The 17,500-nt window shown below is 45.6% G+C and overlaps 1 protein-coding gene across 1 annotated transcript in view; it reads left to right on the top strand.

The window, feature by feature from the left end:
• The window catches only part of LOC121709208 (RNA-binding protein Musashi homolog 2-like), a 258,569-nt gene that overhangs the window by 190,041 nt on the left and 51,028 nt on the right, over positions 1-17,500 (top strand). Inside the window, 2 exon segments of the mRNA XM_042092415.1 lie at positions 13,237-13,351; positions 14,996-15,070. Coding sequence (XP_041948349.1) covers positions 13,237-13,351; positions 14,996-15,070 — 190 coding nt within the window.

Raw genomic sequence — 17,500 nt, 5'->3', positions numbered from 1 at the left:
AGTAGGCACGGCTTAAGTGCCCTTGAGAAAGGCACCTAACCCCTCACTGCTCCCCGAGCGCTGTTGTTGATGCAGGCAGCTCACTGCGCTGGGATTAGTGTGTGCTTCACCTCACTGTGTGTACACTGTGTGCTGTGAGTGTTTCACTAATTCACGAATTGGGATAAATGCAGAGACCAAATTTCCCTCACGGGATCAAAAGAGTATATATACGTATACTATACTTAGTTCAGCTCACTGCATCGGAGGTACATCAGCCCAGTGCTGAGATGAGGGAAAGCCTGCAGGATTCAGCAGTATTTTGTGGCGAGCCAGCCAGTAGAGCCGCTGGCCAGAGCCTGGACGATTGTGGTTAATTTGTGGGGTGCAACTGATAGAGAGATGCGGTGAGTGATGGTGCGGAGAGGGGGATGATGGGAAAAGGAGAGGGACATGTGCCGCCCCGGCCCACTACTTCTCTGACAGATGTTCCCCTGACAACGGTCCCACCGCGACAACCACGGGGCTGTGGCGACGGTCCCACGGTGTTTCTCTGATGACGCTTGTGTCACTGCCTTGCTGCGGTCCTGTGAAGGGAGTTATAAAGTTATCCTAGTCCTAGGCCATATCACAGCCGAATCAGAGCCAGTCCTAGGCCAGATAAGAGCCATATCAGTTTTAGAGTCAGCTACAGTCTGGAACGGACGAAGGACCTTTTCTAGGTTTACTTCCCCATATACTGCATATTTGCTGCTTCATATATGATTACTACTGCATATGTGTCCAACACAGCTATGCTGTACCCAGGCACCCCTGCCTACTTATCCACTAGAGTAATGGAAACTACAGTAATAGAAATTGATACACTGCAGACACTGGAACGTGTGTCTTTGTGGCAGCTGCACTGTAGTGAAGATTATGTCTGCTTTATATGATGCACTCTGGTAGGCCAGCCTTACTATCGTCCTCATTCATAAAAGCTGCATGATGTGTGGATCCGCTGCGCTATTTTACTGAATGGTTCTCTCTGTAACCTTCAGAGAATATCAATGTTTCAGCACCTTAAAATGTATTTTAATATCAACGCTCTGGTGCTAGTGCACATGCTCAGGCGGACAGAGAAAAAGCTTCTAATACCTTAATCACAACTGCTGGATCTCTATGCTGGAGCCTGTCCCAATTCCCGCTAGCTGACACACACACACACACACCACACACAGACACACGCACGCACGCACACACGCACGCACACACGCACGCACGCACACACACAGCCATCTTTATTCCTCCCTAGCTGACATGCTAAAGAGGGGACCTCCCCCACACTGCTTTCTACCAGCAGCATCAAAGCAATCTGTGGAGCACCTCTCCGTGCACACATCAAATGGAGCTGTGGAGGAGAGAGAGAGAAGAGAAGAGAGAAGAGAGAGAGAGGAGTGAGAAGACAAGAGGAGAGAGAGAGAGAACAGAACAGAGAGAGAGGAAAAGAGAAAGAAGAGAGAAGACAAGAGAGAAGAGAGAGAGGAGTGAGAAGACAAGAGGAGAGAGAGAGAGAGAACAGAGAGAGAGGAAAAGAGAAAGAAGAGAGAAGACAAGAGAGGAGAGAGAAGAGAGAGAGAGGAGTGAGAAGACAAGAGGAGAGAGAGAGAGAGAGAGAGAGGAGTGAGAAGACAAGAGGAGAGAGAGAGAGAGAGAGAGAGAGAGGAGTGAGAAGACAAGAGGAGAGAGAAGAGAAGAGATAGAGGAGAGTGAAGAAAAGAGAGAGCAACGAGGAGAGAGGAGAGAGCAGCTGGTATTAAGAGTTGACCTTGCCAAGGAAAGAGGCAAAGCAGGCTGGAAATGATGCTGTCAAGCTCACCGCCACCTCAGCCTTGAAAGACAGAGAGAGAGAGAGAGAGAGCTTGTAACACATAAAGATGTGGATGGTGAACACCACTCCACACACATACTCTCTCATACACACACACACATATGCACACACTCACATGCACGCACGTACACACACACACACACACACACACACACACACACACTCCAGTTCTCTGGGCTTTCCGCCGGATTTCATTCAGTAAAACAGCCATCCTCTGGAGTGGAGGCGGATGGCTTCTGACAGAACCTCCCCTCCCCACCTCTCCTCTTTCACACACACACACACACATAGAGACAGACACATACACTCAGAGCACTATAGATTTCTGTGTCTTAAACAAAATCCCTGGAGTCAATATGGCCATCCATCCCAGAGAGCAGTGGGGTCACTTAGGCAGAGTTGTGCTGCTTTAGTCCAACTCCCAGGGAGTCTAAAACAAGCTGAAGCAGCCCCCCCCCCCCCCCCACACACACACACACACACACGTTGCTGAGCCCACCTCATCTCTCTCCCATGATGCAACGCTCACAGAGGTCAGAAACACACACAAGTTTTCATCTGATAACTGATGCTTTAGCTGCTCCCCCAAACAATCCCCCCCCCACACACACACACATACAAACACCCCACCCACCCACCCACCCACACACATACACACACAAACACACGCACACACACACACACACACACACACACACACACACACACACACACACACACACACACACATACCCTTTCCTCCTCCCGCGGCCCCCATCACCAATCAGAGCTGCTCATTTTTTAGCGCAAATGAATGCACAGCCACGGGCTCTCTCCTGAGCCGCTTTTAATATGAATGCATTTGCAAAAAAGCAACCAGCGGCAGCGACAGCTCTTTCAGCAGCAGGTAGCCGGCTGCCCGAGATCCCAGTCCACGTCCAGTGGGAGTGGAGCACCGTTTAAACAGGCACATATTGGGTTTGCTGAAGTGCTCCAAGGTAATAGTCTTAAACGTGTCATTTACGATAGTCCTCTGTAGGAAATGATCACCGCCGCAGGCATGAATTTTCTCCTCATAGTCAATTTTTCTCCATGTCTCTCTTTTTCTCTCTCTCTCTCTCTCTCTCTCTCTCTCTCTCTCTCTCTCTCTCTCTCTCTACTTCCCCTCCTCCTCCTGCTCCTCTCTCTGCTCCCCTGACATGACCAACCAATCACAGCTGTGGCAGAGGCCGCCCTCACCCAGCGCTTCAGCTGCTCCAGGGCACAGATGCCCCGTGTGCCAACTACACTGCATCACACAGCCAAGGAGATGCCAACATAGCTCACATACCTCATGCCAACTGTACAGATACCCGTCTCGCCAAACAAACAGAGCTATAGAGATGCCCATGCTGCCAAAGCTATAGAGATCTCAGTGTGCCAACCGTAACGCATCACAGGGCCGAGGGCATGCTAACGTAGCTCACCTACTTCATGCCAACTGTACAACTGCTATCTCACCAATCATACTGAGCTATTGAGATGCCCATGTTGCCAACCCTGCAGCATCTTAGAGCTATAAAGATGCCCACATTGCCAACCCAGTTGCATCTTACAGCTATAGAGATGCCCACATCGCCAACCGTGCAGCATCTTAGAGCTATAGAGATGCCTTGCTTATGCCAACCCAGCTGCATCTCAGCTGCATCTAACCAGTCCAGCATGAAGAGCCAAAAAAAATTCCACATCACTCAAAAGAGCTGTACAAAAAAGATGCCCACACTAGGCCTACAACAGCAACATTGACTTATAGGCCTACGCCTAATTAGACATAGGGTTACAGTTTAAATAGCTCTTTTCTTTTTCATTTAAATTGAGACACTTGGCAGATGCTACAAATGATCATTTTCAGGAATTAGTAGCAAGCAACAAAAATATATGAGACACATCACAAATTCACCCTCACTGAGGGCCAGATGTAAGTAAATTTGCGAACGTAGCGTTATCAGCGCCATCGACAAACCGCAGATAGCGAACGCTGTCATACCCAAGTTTATGTCGTATTTATCAAACTTTCAATTCATAGTGTAATCTGCGCCTTTCTCTGCCTTTCTCCGCCCCCTACCGCAATTTACGAAGGTCCACAACTAAATGGAATAGCCTACATACTCAGGGGAGCCTTAATACCACCTGAGGCCCCTGGGCTATATGGCTGAGGCCCCCCCCCCCCCCACACACACACAGCCTAACATGCAGTGTAGCCCATCATTATTGAGCCTATGTAAAACCTTTACATAAACAGGAACAGAAAGCCCTCCTTAATCACGTCAGCCTACCCATGACATCGCTTATCAAAAAGGCTAGCCTAGCCTACTGCACGAAAACAATCATTGAACTTTTACAACACTGGCTGGCTAAGTTAAGAGATGGGTCAGGCTACACATATGGACGTTTCAAGCTTTTCAAAAGTGCATATGTTTGTCGTGTCGGGGTGTTCCCCAGGAGGTTTTTTAAAATGCTGTCCACTTAACACACCATTTTAACGCAGCTTGGGAGGGACAGGAATACTTTTAGCCTACAGAACAAGCAGCTGGCTCATGTATATTGGCTACCTTATGCATTATCACTATCTACCCTACATGGAGCCATATCTCACGTTAACAATGGAGAAAACATAGGCTATTATTTGTGCGAATGGGTTAGCCTAAGCTTTTGGTGAACGGAGATGCAGATCACTAATTCATTTCTTTGCGCAACAGCCCATGTTCTGCGTTCACTCCAGTGAGACAAGTGAAATACATGTTTTTAAAGCCCTTTCATTGCCAGGCTATTTGCTACGATATTTACCTGCTATGCCTTCTGTTTTCATGGACAGTTACAGGAATCCACATCATTCGTTTATCGTTGCTTCAATCCTACCCACGTTATCTCCAGAGTTTGTAAGTTTGTCAGTCAGTTTCAGCCTCTCCTCTAGCTCCTCTACACACCCGTTGGGTTACATTTTTGTTACATTTTGTTACAGTTTAGAAGAGGAGACAAAGGGGGCCTCTGCATGGATGTCATTGTAGAGCAGTGCGATGTGCTCAATTAGGCTAGCTCCAGAGTAGGCTATGACTGACGCCGCGAATACGGACACGGCCGTTTAATATTATTGATTATCATTATTATTATTAGGAGGCCCCTGATTGGTCGAGACCCCTGGGCTGAAGCCGAGGTAAGCCTCTGCATTAAGGCGCCAGTGTACATACTGTGAAGTTAACTGATGACAACATTAAAAAGAATCGAACGTTTAGCGATCATGAAATAATACCGTACATGATAGATGATATGACAACAAACAGGGAGACAGGGCTGTAGTCAAGACCACCTTTGTCGAGTCCAAGACAAGTCCAAGACCAGGACTAGTCGAGACCAAGTCAAGACCGAGTCCAAAGAGGTTCGAGTCCAAGACAAGACCGAGTCCAAAAAGGTTCGAGTCCGAGTCAAGACCGAGTCCAGGATAGGAAAAAAAGTCTTGTGCATGACAGTATCAAGACAATCATTTTGGGTTATTATTATTATTATTATCTAAAAGCAAAAACAGTGTGAACACACCCAGGATTTGTAAGTGTAGCTATTCCCCTTCTCCAATATTATTATAGGGCTGTCAAACGATTCAAAATATATATTTTGAAATGAATTAATCTCGATTAACCGCAATTAAAAAGTTCCTAAAGACTAAAGCTTCAACATAAATCACAAAATTAATGAGTAACCACAAAGGTAAAAGTAAAACACTTTTATATTATTTAAATTATAATACTGACACAGTAATTGTGTTTTAAAGTATTAATTTCTTAAGAAATACTACACATATGATGCTGTTTAACTCATTTGTAAATGGTGCACTGTTACTTTAAGCCCATTGTGGCCACGTTCTCATAATGATCTTTTTTTTACCAGCTCCATTGAAATATAGCCTATAGCTAGTCCACAAGCTCTAATATTGTTTGTACCACATGTATTGTACAATATTAACAATGATAAGCATGATATTAAGTTGGTATAAACAGTTTTCATTCCTTTGGAAATAAAAGCATGTAATGACATGATGCTAGCTAGACATTTTCTGTTTGCAATTAAAAGTGAATGATGAGCCTGAGCCAGTCACCTAGCTATCTGAATGGAATGTGTTTCAATCGGCATAATATGTGCTTCATGTAAACAAATTATTGAAGACTTCAAGACTCACCAGTTCCATTACACAAAGGCAAAGACAACTCTTCATATTTTTGTCCATTTTTCAAATCACAGTGAGTGCAGCCTACATACATGTTTATAACTGGTCAGTAGTGGAAATCGGATAAATCCGTAATCTCCTCTAACCTCGTCTTTGTTGCCTTCCTTTTATAAGTTTCTTATATTAAAAAGGAGATATCAATTATCATCAACAACGACAAGCCAGCTGGAGCCTGCCAATCGTTTTCTCTCCTCGTGTGCGTTCAGACGCGCTCTTAATTAAATGGAGTAGCATACGTTCAAGTTGGATCTTAATGGAGAGGAGCCGAAAAGTATCATCTTTATGTAACTGTTGCAGTTGGTGCATTTTGACATTGTAAACGTTATCTAAGAAGAGTGAAAAGCAGTTTGCAGTAAAGCTACTATTTGGCTAAATGTTGGTTCCTCTTTATCTTTAGCTAACTCCACAGACAGTAAAATAAACTCTCAGGCTTGCGGTTTTAGGTTTTGCGGCTTCCGTTACGTGACATCAGCCCCCCACAAAGGTAAACACTATTGAGTTAATATTTTGTAACGCATTATGTATTTCAAAATGAATCGCGGCGATTAACACGTTAATTTTGATGGCCCTAAAGACACCTGGACTCGGTCGAGACCAAAAGCCATATTTGGCAAGACCAGTGGCCGAGACCGAGACAAGACCAAGTCCAAATACTAGCGAGTCCGAGACAAGTCCGAGACCATAGAAAAACGGTCTCGAGTCCGGACTCGAGTCCAAGACCGGACTCGAGTACTACAGCCCTGCAGGGAGATAATGAAGATCAGTAGTTCTACCCAACCTATTTGTGTACCGTAGGCTATGGAAGATTGGTCAAATCTAGAAAGTTGGAAAGTTTAAGTGAATGACGTGAAAGACATTTGAAAGGCCAACGAAAGTTAAGGTTGCTTTTGATATAGTGCAAAGACACAAAACTGGTGCTCTAAATAGCGATTCTGTTGTCTTTGAAAGGTTCTCTTATTGACGCATTTACCTGCAATTTGGATTAACACCTGCTTTTAAAAGGCAGAAGTATTTATTCGCAGAATAGATGTGTGCTTTCACAAGCAGTTTTTGTACATACCGCGGAATACATAATTAGGCGCTCTTTACGCTTCCCCTCTCATCTTTTTACGCTAAACTCCCACTTTCCCCTCGATCCTCCCATGAATGCATATGCATGACACGGAAAAGCGCAGCTCGCCATTTTCAGCACGCTGCGAGAGGCAGTCTGTCCTTTGACCCTTAATGCGGCCTGTTTGTACATACCTCGCAATGTTTTTACACGCACGTTGCGAAACAAATACGCCTGAAGTGGGCGCAAAAGCGTTAGTACATCTGGCCCTGAGAATGTCTTATTAGCATGAGCAATGCTCCAATGTAAAAACTGAGATGATGCCAATGTGACCGTTGAGTGTTCCGTTGAGTGTTCCGTTGAGTGTTCCATTCATTTTTGAAAAGAAAATGAATAAAAGAAAATGAGTCTGCTTCTCTGACTGACGTTTAAATAGCCTACCTTTACCTTGACCTTGCAAAGGCCTTTGGGGAAACTCTCGGGAAGCTGCATGCATCAGTTAAGTCTGGCATACCAATTACCAAAATAACGTGTAGAACACAACTATTACGTAATTTTGGTTACAGACACATTGATATATGAAGGGTTATGCTACAAAAAGACAAATCCTTCTTTTGAATGTCCTGTGTTCCTCCTTCTATTTGCACTTAGCTTCAGGCTACTTTTTCCTGATTGCAACAGTACTGTAGCATTAAACCCTGCTAAAGAAACAGATACGTCTTCTTATATTGTATTCTTATTATGTAATAGGGGTTAGATTCCTGTCCATCACATGACAGTGAAATTATTTAAATTTAATTATTGGTAGCCTAACTATTGGCAGTACTGTCAAATAATGAAATGCATTTTGATTTATCAGAAATATATTTAAAAAAAAAAAACTCTTTAAGTCCAAGGAGAAGTGAGAACATCAGTTGAGCAGTCGCGAGACGCACAAGAGGAGGCAAAAAGCCGCATGCTGCTTGTGAGCTGCAGGTTCGCCACCCCTGCTCTACTGCATCATAGAGCTGATAGAGCATCAATAGATGGTCAGCTTACCAAACATACTGTGTGTCTCTCTCTCTCACACACACACACACACACATACTCACAATCAGTGTACTGTAGGTATTGTCCGGCTTACCAAACATACTGTGTCATAGCTGTATAAATGTCCATATTACCAGCTCTAACAATATCTTATGCAACTGAGGTAATATAATGTGTGTGTGTGTGTGTGTGTGTGTGTGTGTCTGTGTGTGTGTGTGTGTGTGTGTGTGTGTATATCTTATGCAACTGAGGTAATATATATAATGCCTTTTTGAAATGGCAAAGCTTTCATTTCTGAAATTATAGTCACAGACACCATCTTCTCTTTGTGCTGTCGAAGATTATGGAAGATTGTTGATCTTGCTTTGTGTAATGCCAAAGCTATCTGTCCTAATAGTAACTTTAGCAGCGGTACGATGAAAAAATTTCAGGCAGCCATTTTTCTATTGTCACAGAGGACCAGACATAGAGGGAACGCGGAAAGATCAAATGTCCTCGCCAGAGCTGTTTACTGTGCAGTAGAAATTGCATGTATTGATTGGCTTAATAGATCTATTGCTTTTGCCTTTATTTAGTCCATTAAGCAAGCAAATGTGTCTGAAAGGAAGCAAGTGGTGCATTGTTATTCCTTTTTTGCCTTTTTCTAATTCCCAGTGCCAGAGAGCAAGAATGAAGTCAAGGCCATCCATTGCAATTAAGAGTGTCTGCTCATATCTCTAACAGCCGTTATCCAGGGATTGACATTTAGAGTTTTGTTTAATTCAGTTCGAGTCCGATCCTGTGAAATATTGGCGTTAGAAGAAAGTATCTGTATCTGTGTAATTGCAAAAATGTCAAGCCACGATGAGTGTGAGTTTGTGAGTTTGTGAGTGTGTTCGTGCGTGTGTGTGTCTGTCTGTGTGCCTGCGTGCATGGATTTTTATGTGTATGTGTGTGAGTGTGTGTGTGTGTGTGTGTGTGTGTGTGTGTGTGTGTGTATGAATCTGCTTAGTGTGCACTGGAGCCTCTGATGTTATCTCATGTCAGATCTCCTCAGTGCTAGGTCTGGCTCCTCATGTGAAAATGAGCTGAAGCATTTTGTAGAACAGGTTGTCTTTCTGTCTGTTTGTCTCTCTCTCTCTCCTACACACACACACACACACACACACCTCTACTCTCCTCTTAGCTCCTAACGTACGGTGTTTGAAAGAAAGCCAGGAAAAACTGTGCTGATACTTATTAACATAATGTGTGTGTGTTCTTTCAATCACTGTGTGTGTGTGTGTGTGTGTGTGTGTGTGTGTGTGTGTGTATGCTCAAATGAAAGAGTTGCAGCACTGGGGCTTGGTGTCATGCCCAAGTGACTAACTACGGTAGTTTCTGGTGTTCAAAACACACACACACACACGGTAATGGCTAAATGGGCTGGAGGTGGCAGATATACAGGTATGTGCACTGTCTGTGTGTGTGTGTGTGTGTGTGTGTGTGTGTGTGTGTGTGTGTGTGTGTGTGTTTGGAGGTAGTGAGGCTGCACTAGGTCATACCTGACAGGAGAGACGTCTGTGCTCTGTAAAGCGCATACACATTTAGACTACTTGAGTGTGCTCTGAGTTGTCAACACAGACACATCAAATCACTCTGTGAGCACACACACAGACACACACACACACACACACACACACACACACATATAGCATGTATGTAAACACATTTACTCAAGTGCGCACACTTAAGAACTGTGCATTCTGACATGTGAAAGCACACACACACACACACACACACACACACACAGAGAGAGAGAGAGAGAGACACACACACAGACACACACCTTGCTTAACCTCCCATCTGTGCTGAGTGGGAAATGATAGCTTTGTGAAAATCGGTGCTCACCTTGTAAAGTAGGCTGGGAGGTGATGAGAATGGAGGACGCTAGAATATCAGGGGTCAGAGGAGGACAGAGACTGCCCTTATCCGGCTCACATCTGGCCCTGATCCGGCTCACATCTGGCCCTTATCTGGCCCTGACCAATGCAGTACATGCACTCCTAAAACTTGCGTTGTTTTTAACACATCTCTGTGTCCAGATAGGGACAACACAGTTTGTATTGTTTCCTTTTTTATTTGCTACACAATATGTGTTGAAAACAACACAACTTGCGTTGTATTTTTAACACATCTCTGTATCCAGATAGGGACAGCACATTCGTTTTAAGAGTGTGGAGGAGGCGTAGGAGCATTTTCACATCTGTTTCTGCTGCTGTTACCACAGCCCAATTTATTAATTTCCCATGGTCACTTAAAGAAGCGTGCGTGCGTGCGTGCGTGTTTATGAGGTTGAACACTGAGATCAACAGGATGACAGTGGGAGAGATGAGCAACCAGCAGGCAGACAAGTAGGCAGATGGACCTGCCCTAGGCTCGGCTCACACACACACACTCACTGATACATACAGTACACACACACTCAAACAACTCATGAAAGCAGTCACATGTGTAGACACATGAATAAACACAGAAAGGTGCTCTCTCTCTCTCTCACACACACACACGCACACACACACACACACACACACACACAATCACACACGCACACGCGCACACACACACACACACACACACACACACACACACACACAGCCCAGTAGAAAAGCAAACCCACTCCCCTGCTGTGTGTGTGTGTGTGTGTGTGATATTTCTGGTCTCTTCTCCCAACTCAGTTAGGTCTCTCTCTGTTTACACAAGCTGCTGCTCTGGAAATATGGGATGAGAGGAGTAGAAACTATTTTTTATGTGTGTGTGTCTGTGTCTGTGTCTGTGTGTGTGTGTGTGTGTGTGTGGGCCCGTCTGTGTATGTCTACAGTACGTGTTTGTTTATATGTTCTTGTCTCTGTTCTCCTGTCATTCTGATTGACACACCCAAGGTGTATACTCGCATTTCCCTATATTTGCATGCTGGACTACGCCTGAGAACGCTGAAGTAGTGGAGATGAGAGGCGTAGCAAACGTGTGTGTGTGTGTGTGTGTCTGTGTGTGTGTACTCTCCTTGCTACATGTGAGGGCAGGCAGGCGAGTGTGTTCTGTTAGTGTGTATGAATATTACATGGGCAGCCTTTGGCTCTCGTGCCATCCCCATGCAGTGGGTGAGGAGAAGGGTGCAGACGTAGATCAGCTCTGTTTATGCATGAAAAATGGAATTCACACTGGGTTGCCAAGGTGAGAGGTTGTCAGCTGAGGGGTGTGTGTGTGTGTGTGTGTGTGTGTGTGTGTGTGTGTGTGTGTGTGTGTGTGTGTGTGTGTGTGTGTGTGTGTGTGTGTGTGTGTGCGCGTGTGCGCGTGTGTGTGTGTGTGTGCGTGCATTCATGAGAAAAGGAGGAGAACATGTCTGCCAGCCTAGCACATCTTAATTGTAAGATCTGAGTCTTGTTGTTCTTGCTGTTGGAGGTTAAAGTGTCAGGCAGTGTGGTCTGTATCCTATGTGTGTGTGTGTGTGTGTTGTGAAGCTTGGATCACATTACCCTTTGCACAAATCACATGACCATTTATGCAATTGTCAGCATTGTAAAATGCAGAATTTCAACAGCACTAGCGATGTTAGTGAAGTCAGCAAGGTTAATAAGCTAGAGGAAGTGGAAGTGAGTCATGAAGTCAGACCAGGTCCAATCAGGAAGGGGACATGGGTTTCTACGACATCGTTTTCAGATGTTTGTGGATGCGCTGTCCACATTACAACACAAAGATGTTGACAATGTCTACAACGTCAACATTACAACATAAGAGTTCCCAATAACGCTGGACTACGCTTGAGAACGCTGGAGTAGTGGAGATGAGAGGCGTAGCAAACGTGTGTGTGTGTGTGTGTGTGTGTGTGTGTGTCTTAACAGAGAACCAAAGCTGTTGAGTCGACTGGAGAAGTGGGTTACCTGATGTGGGTCATGTGACCCTGGTGCAATTCTGACACACACACACACACACTCATGGGGGACAGGCGAAACAGAGTGCAATGTTCCTCAGGAGACTCAAGAGTTCCTACTGAGAAACACTGAGGCAAGTGTGAAAAATCCCAGCTCTGGCACAGCTGCTGTGTAGCTTGCTGTTGAGTTGCCGTGTGTGTGTGTGTGTGTGTGTGTGTGTGTGTGTGTGTGTACTCTGCCTTTTTGAGTTAACCATCTGTGAAGTGTCCCTGGAGCCTTCAGATGAACTCCAATTCAACCGCGCCCCACTCAGTCCCACCAGGGGGCGCTATTTGAGTGGCTGTTAGGTGTGAGTTTGTGCTCATCGAACTCAGCTATGGCTCTCAGGTGAACCCAGCCTGAAACGAGACCGCTGGTGAACCCAGCCTCATCGGAGGCCGCTGTTGTGAGTGTATGTTTCCGTGGTGACGTCTGCTATACCCGCTGAACCCAACCCAGGACTGAGGAGAGAACAGCTGCCTATCTGGGCCTGTCAGGGCCTGTGTCTGTTCGGGTCGATTTCAGCTTCACGTGTCATGTGGTTCTGGACACCTCCCACCCCATCCCTACAACACATACACACACACACACACACACACGCACACACACACACACACACACACACGCCACCACAGGTGGTTTAGGTGCTTCATGTTGCTGCCTTCACCATTCACTACACTACATCTCTGGTAGGCCAGGTGCTCTACATCAGTGTCCACAAGACATGAAAAGGTTTAAAGGCGCATGAGTGCATTCCCCCCGTACACAACCTTGCATATTGCTCTACACATCAGGACAGTGCTGTGGGCACCTAAAGTGGCGTCAGCAGTTAGATACTGCTGCTGCTGATGCTGCTTCTGTTGCTGGGTATCATGGAGGTGTGTGTGAGAGTGTTGTCTAAATGCAGGTAGATGGAAAGAATCTGCAACAAAAGGTGAAAATAATGTGCCACTGTGTATTCCAGGTGTGTGTGTGTGTGTGTGTGTGACTGAGTGAGTGAGTGAGTATGTGTATATATCTAACAGTGTTACCAGAGGTGTGTGTGTGTGTGTGTATGTATGTAATTGCGCATTTCAGAGGTGTGTGTGTGTGTATCACTGTTTGTTTGTTTGTGTGTGTAATGTGATGTTTTCCATTGCAGGTAGAATGTAAGAAGGCCCAACCAAAGGAGGTGATGTTCCCCCCGGGGGCCAGAGGACGAGCCAGAGGTCTGCCCTACACTATGGACGCCTTCATGCTGGGGATGGGCATGCTTAGTGAGTACACACATACACACACACACACACACACACACACACACACACACACACAGTCAGTCAATCAGTACAAGCACATACATACAGTACACAGTTAGAGACACACACACACTGAGTGAATACTCGCTCACACACACATACACACACACACACACACACACACACACACACGCGCGCTGAGTGAGTACACGCTCACACACACACAGACACACACACACACACTGAGTCAGTACACGCACACACATACACAGACATATACACACACTCATGCTGAGAGAGTACACGCACACACACACAAACACACACACACACACACACACACACAAACACAAACACAAACACAAACACGCACACACACACACTAACAAGTAGGCTGTCCTATTTAAGTTGATGACAGAGAGCAAACAGAAGAAACACAAAAGAAGGTCTGACTCGAAAACAGAAGTGGCCAAAAGTTTGTGTAAGTAAGTCAATGTCGTTAGAATATTTAAACCCCCGAACCACTCGAGCGAACATTCCCCAACTTATCAGTGCTTCCCCACAGATGCCTCCCCCAGGAGGAGTGTATTCATAAGAGCGTGCAAACCGTGGCGCAGCCTTAAGAAGCTCTTTATCCAAACGAAATTAGAAAATGCAGGGTGGCGAGACACAGCCTTGCCTTAACAACAAAAAAAAAAAAAACGTGACAGCGATGGCGAGAGAAAGCAGAGGCCATTATTTAAAGGAACTGTACTGTTTCTCACACACCAAATCTCATTAAGGGCCCCTCTCCGGTGCCTTTGTTTACTGGTGTTAATCGAGCCATTTATCTTTATTGTGCGGCTCCGCATGCGTGTTTGCTGAAATTAATACATGTTTAAGCCGGCGCGCCGGATGGGTGTGCCTGATGGATAATTGATTTTAAAGGGAATCGGAGGCGTCGAGCCGGATAAGAAGAACATTAGCATCGTTTTTAATATGGAAGATCAGCGAGCCTGAAGGCAGCCACTAGGCCCCATCGAAAAGCCAGGGGCTTTATTTACGCATGTGCCCAGGAGAGCAGGAGCCGTGGCAGGGGAACCTCACGTCTGTGCACGGGGGCTTGTTCATCTAGCCTTGTGTTCTGTTTCACTTCGTCCCCTCACACTTCTCTTCCTTTACATTTTTCGTTTATTCATTTAGCTGAAGTTTTGATCCAAAGCCACTTACAGAAAGAGGAAATAGCATTCAAGTTACAGTGCAGAGGAGACCAAAGCTAGGAATTACTACTGCATGTCAATACTATTACTAGAGGATAAGAGTGCCAACATTATAAGTGCTAGTCAAAGTGTGGAGAGAGTGGTAGATGAAGGAGGTAGAGGAGGGAAGAGAGGAAAGTGTATCTTCCTTTTCAGTCTGTTTGTCTGTCTTCCACCTTGGTTCTTCTCTGTTTCAGCCTATTGATACAGTTTCCCTTGTGACTCACACACACACACACACACACACACACACACACACACACACACATACACACACACACACACACACACACACACACACACACACACACACACACACACACACACACACACACACACACACACATCCACTAAACTGGTCTAGTGAATTCCTCATGGACTCTGAAACTGTGCTCATTTTCTGTTTGTTTGTTTTATGGTCTCCCAGGTTACCCAAACATTGTGGCGACATATGGCCGTGGATACACTGGATTTGCCCCCAGCTATAGCTACCAGTTTCCCGGTAAGTGATGTGAACATACTGCTCAGATGGATCCTTCTTTTTAGTAAACTTTGAAATGAATAGAAGATGATTGCAAAGACACACGCAGTTTATTTGCAAGCCCCAAATTGTGTATATGGTCGTGTTTTGGGAAGGAAGCTAGACATTTGTTTCATCTGTCTCACACAGACCAATGTATACCCAAACATACACGCACACACACACGCACTCACACACACACACACACACACACACACACACACACACACACACACACACACACACACACACACACACACACACTCACTCACTCACTCACACGCACACACACACACACACACACACACACACACACACATAGAGTGTACAAATAACAACACACTCGGGGAGCATCTGTAATTGGCTTGGTTGTTTTTTTGGAGATAGGCAAGCATTTGTGTGTGTGTGTGTGTGTGTAGCCGTTGGATGTTGCAGGAACAGCGACGTGACCAGCGTCTCCGTACAGTAATCTGACTCTGGCAGCGCGGAGAGCCCTTTTTGTGTGTGTGTGTGTGTGTATGTGTGTGTGTGTGTGTGTGTGCGTGCAACACATAGAGGCCTGCCAATGCCAGCTGATGATGTATGCAAATCCCCTTGTCAGCAAAAACAAAGGCAGCATCTCCTCAGCTTGGGCAGGCCGTGTGCTTTTCCCTCCTCATTTCCTCCACTTCTTTCGCTGGGCTTTACCGCTCAGGGCCGACTCTGGGCCAACTCACAGCCATCTTTGGTCAGGAGCCGCAGGTATTCTGCAACACTCGACTCCATGGAATAATGCGCTGGGTTTAATCTGGACAAAAAAAATCTGTTTCCTTGGCCGAAGCGACTTCGTGATTTTAATGTGTCTTACTAATGAGGAGTAATGTCCTGTGAAGAGGCCGACCGTTGGGCTTACTTTAGCTGTCCCTCGATCTGTGAAGCTCTTGAGAAGTCCAGGACCTGGATTCGACTTCACTGAGATAAAGGGAGATATTTTTTAAATCAGGAAGACTTGGATGGACATTCCAAACCCCACACATATGTTTCAAACACAAGAGCGGAGGTCAGCTAGCGCCTGGGGGGTCGTAGGTCACATGCTTTATTGACAGCCAATCATCCCATAACCATTAAAGGAAAATTCTGGTTTTTGGCACTTTAAGGCCCTTTTCTGGTTTGTTTTGGATGAACTAGAGTGGTGGACACCGAAATTTTGACGATTGGTCCTGTCTCAACTTTTCTGACTCGTTTTGAATCGCCTTTGACTTCTCAGGGTGGCTGGCAATGGGCATACTGTAGTAGGCTACTCAAACATGTCCTAAAACAACTCTTAACATTCGTTTTCAAAACTGTGCAACTCACCGAGTGGTTAGTGGAGTTCGTTGACTATTAAAAGCAAATTATATATCGGCGCAATGTATGATTTCCAGCCGTCTTATTTGCTAGGCCTATTGTGGAACTATTTATTCAGACACCTTACAACCGTGTATAAACTTCCGCTCAATGTTTGAACCTGAAGCATAGACGGTGGCGCAGTAATATCAACGTGCAATGAGTCTTCCAACAGAAATCAATTTTACAAAATGGCAAATAAAACACGACAGAAACTGTATTTCGCTACGCTACTTGTTTTGGAACATCAACGAACACCACTAACCACTCGGTGAGTTGCACAGTTTTGAAAACGAACGTTGTGTTGTGTGTTGTGAGAGTGTGTGTTGTGAGGGTGTGTGTGTTGTGTGTTGTGAGAGTGTGTGTTGTGAGGATGTGTGTGTTGTGTGTGGTGAGAGTGTGTGTTGTGAGGATGTGTGTGTTGTGTGTGGTGAGAGTGTGTGTTGTGAGGATGTGTGTGTTGTGTGTGGTGAGAGTGTGTGTTGTGATGGTGTGTGTGGTGAGAGTGTGTGTTGTGAGGGTGTGTGTGGTGAGAGTGTGTGTTGTGAGAGTGTGTGTTGTGAGGGTGTGTGTGGTGAGAGTGTGTGTTGTGAGGGTGTGTGTGTGTTGTGTGTGATGAGAGTGTGTGTTGTGAGGGTGTGTGTGTTGTGTGTGTTGTGAGGGTGTGTGTGTGTTGTGTGTGATGAGAGTGTGTGTTGTGAGGGTGTGTGTGTTGTGTGTGTTGTGAGGGTGTGTGTGTGTTGTGTGTGATGAGACAGAGAGAGGGAGATGCACACAGGCGATACAGAAAACAGCATGCCCCACGGCAGCCTGTCTGTGTGTGTGTGTGTGTGTGTGTGTGTGTGTGTGTGTGTTTGGTCTCCGGCTTTATTTTGAGCGTTTTTACATGCAGGCTGTTTGCAGCCCAGGTCCAGACATCCGCCGCTGCGCTGATAAGGCAGAATAGGAAATGTCAGACAGCTGCTCAGATCTCCGTAATAGGGTGTGTGTGTGTGTGTGTGTGTGTGTGTGGGTGGGATGTGAGAGAGAGTGAGAGAAGGGGGGGTG

This window comes from Alosa sapidissima, chromosome 5 (assembly GCF_018492685.1).
Source record: "Alosa sapidissima isolate fAloSap1 chromosome 5, fAloSap1.pri, whole genome shotgun sequence".
NCBI classification, from domain to species: domain Eukaryota; kingdom Metazoa; phylum Chordata; class Actinopteri; order Clupeiformes; family Clupeidae; genus Alosa; species Alosa sapidissima.
The sequence above is the reverse complement of the archived record's forward strand: the minus strand, read 5'-3'. Positions and strand labels throughout refer to the sequence as shown.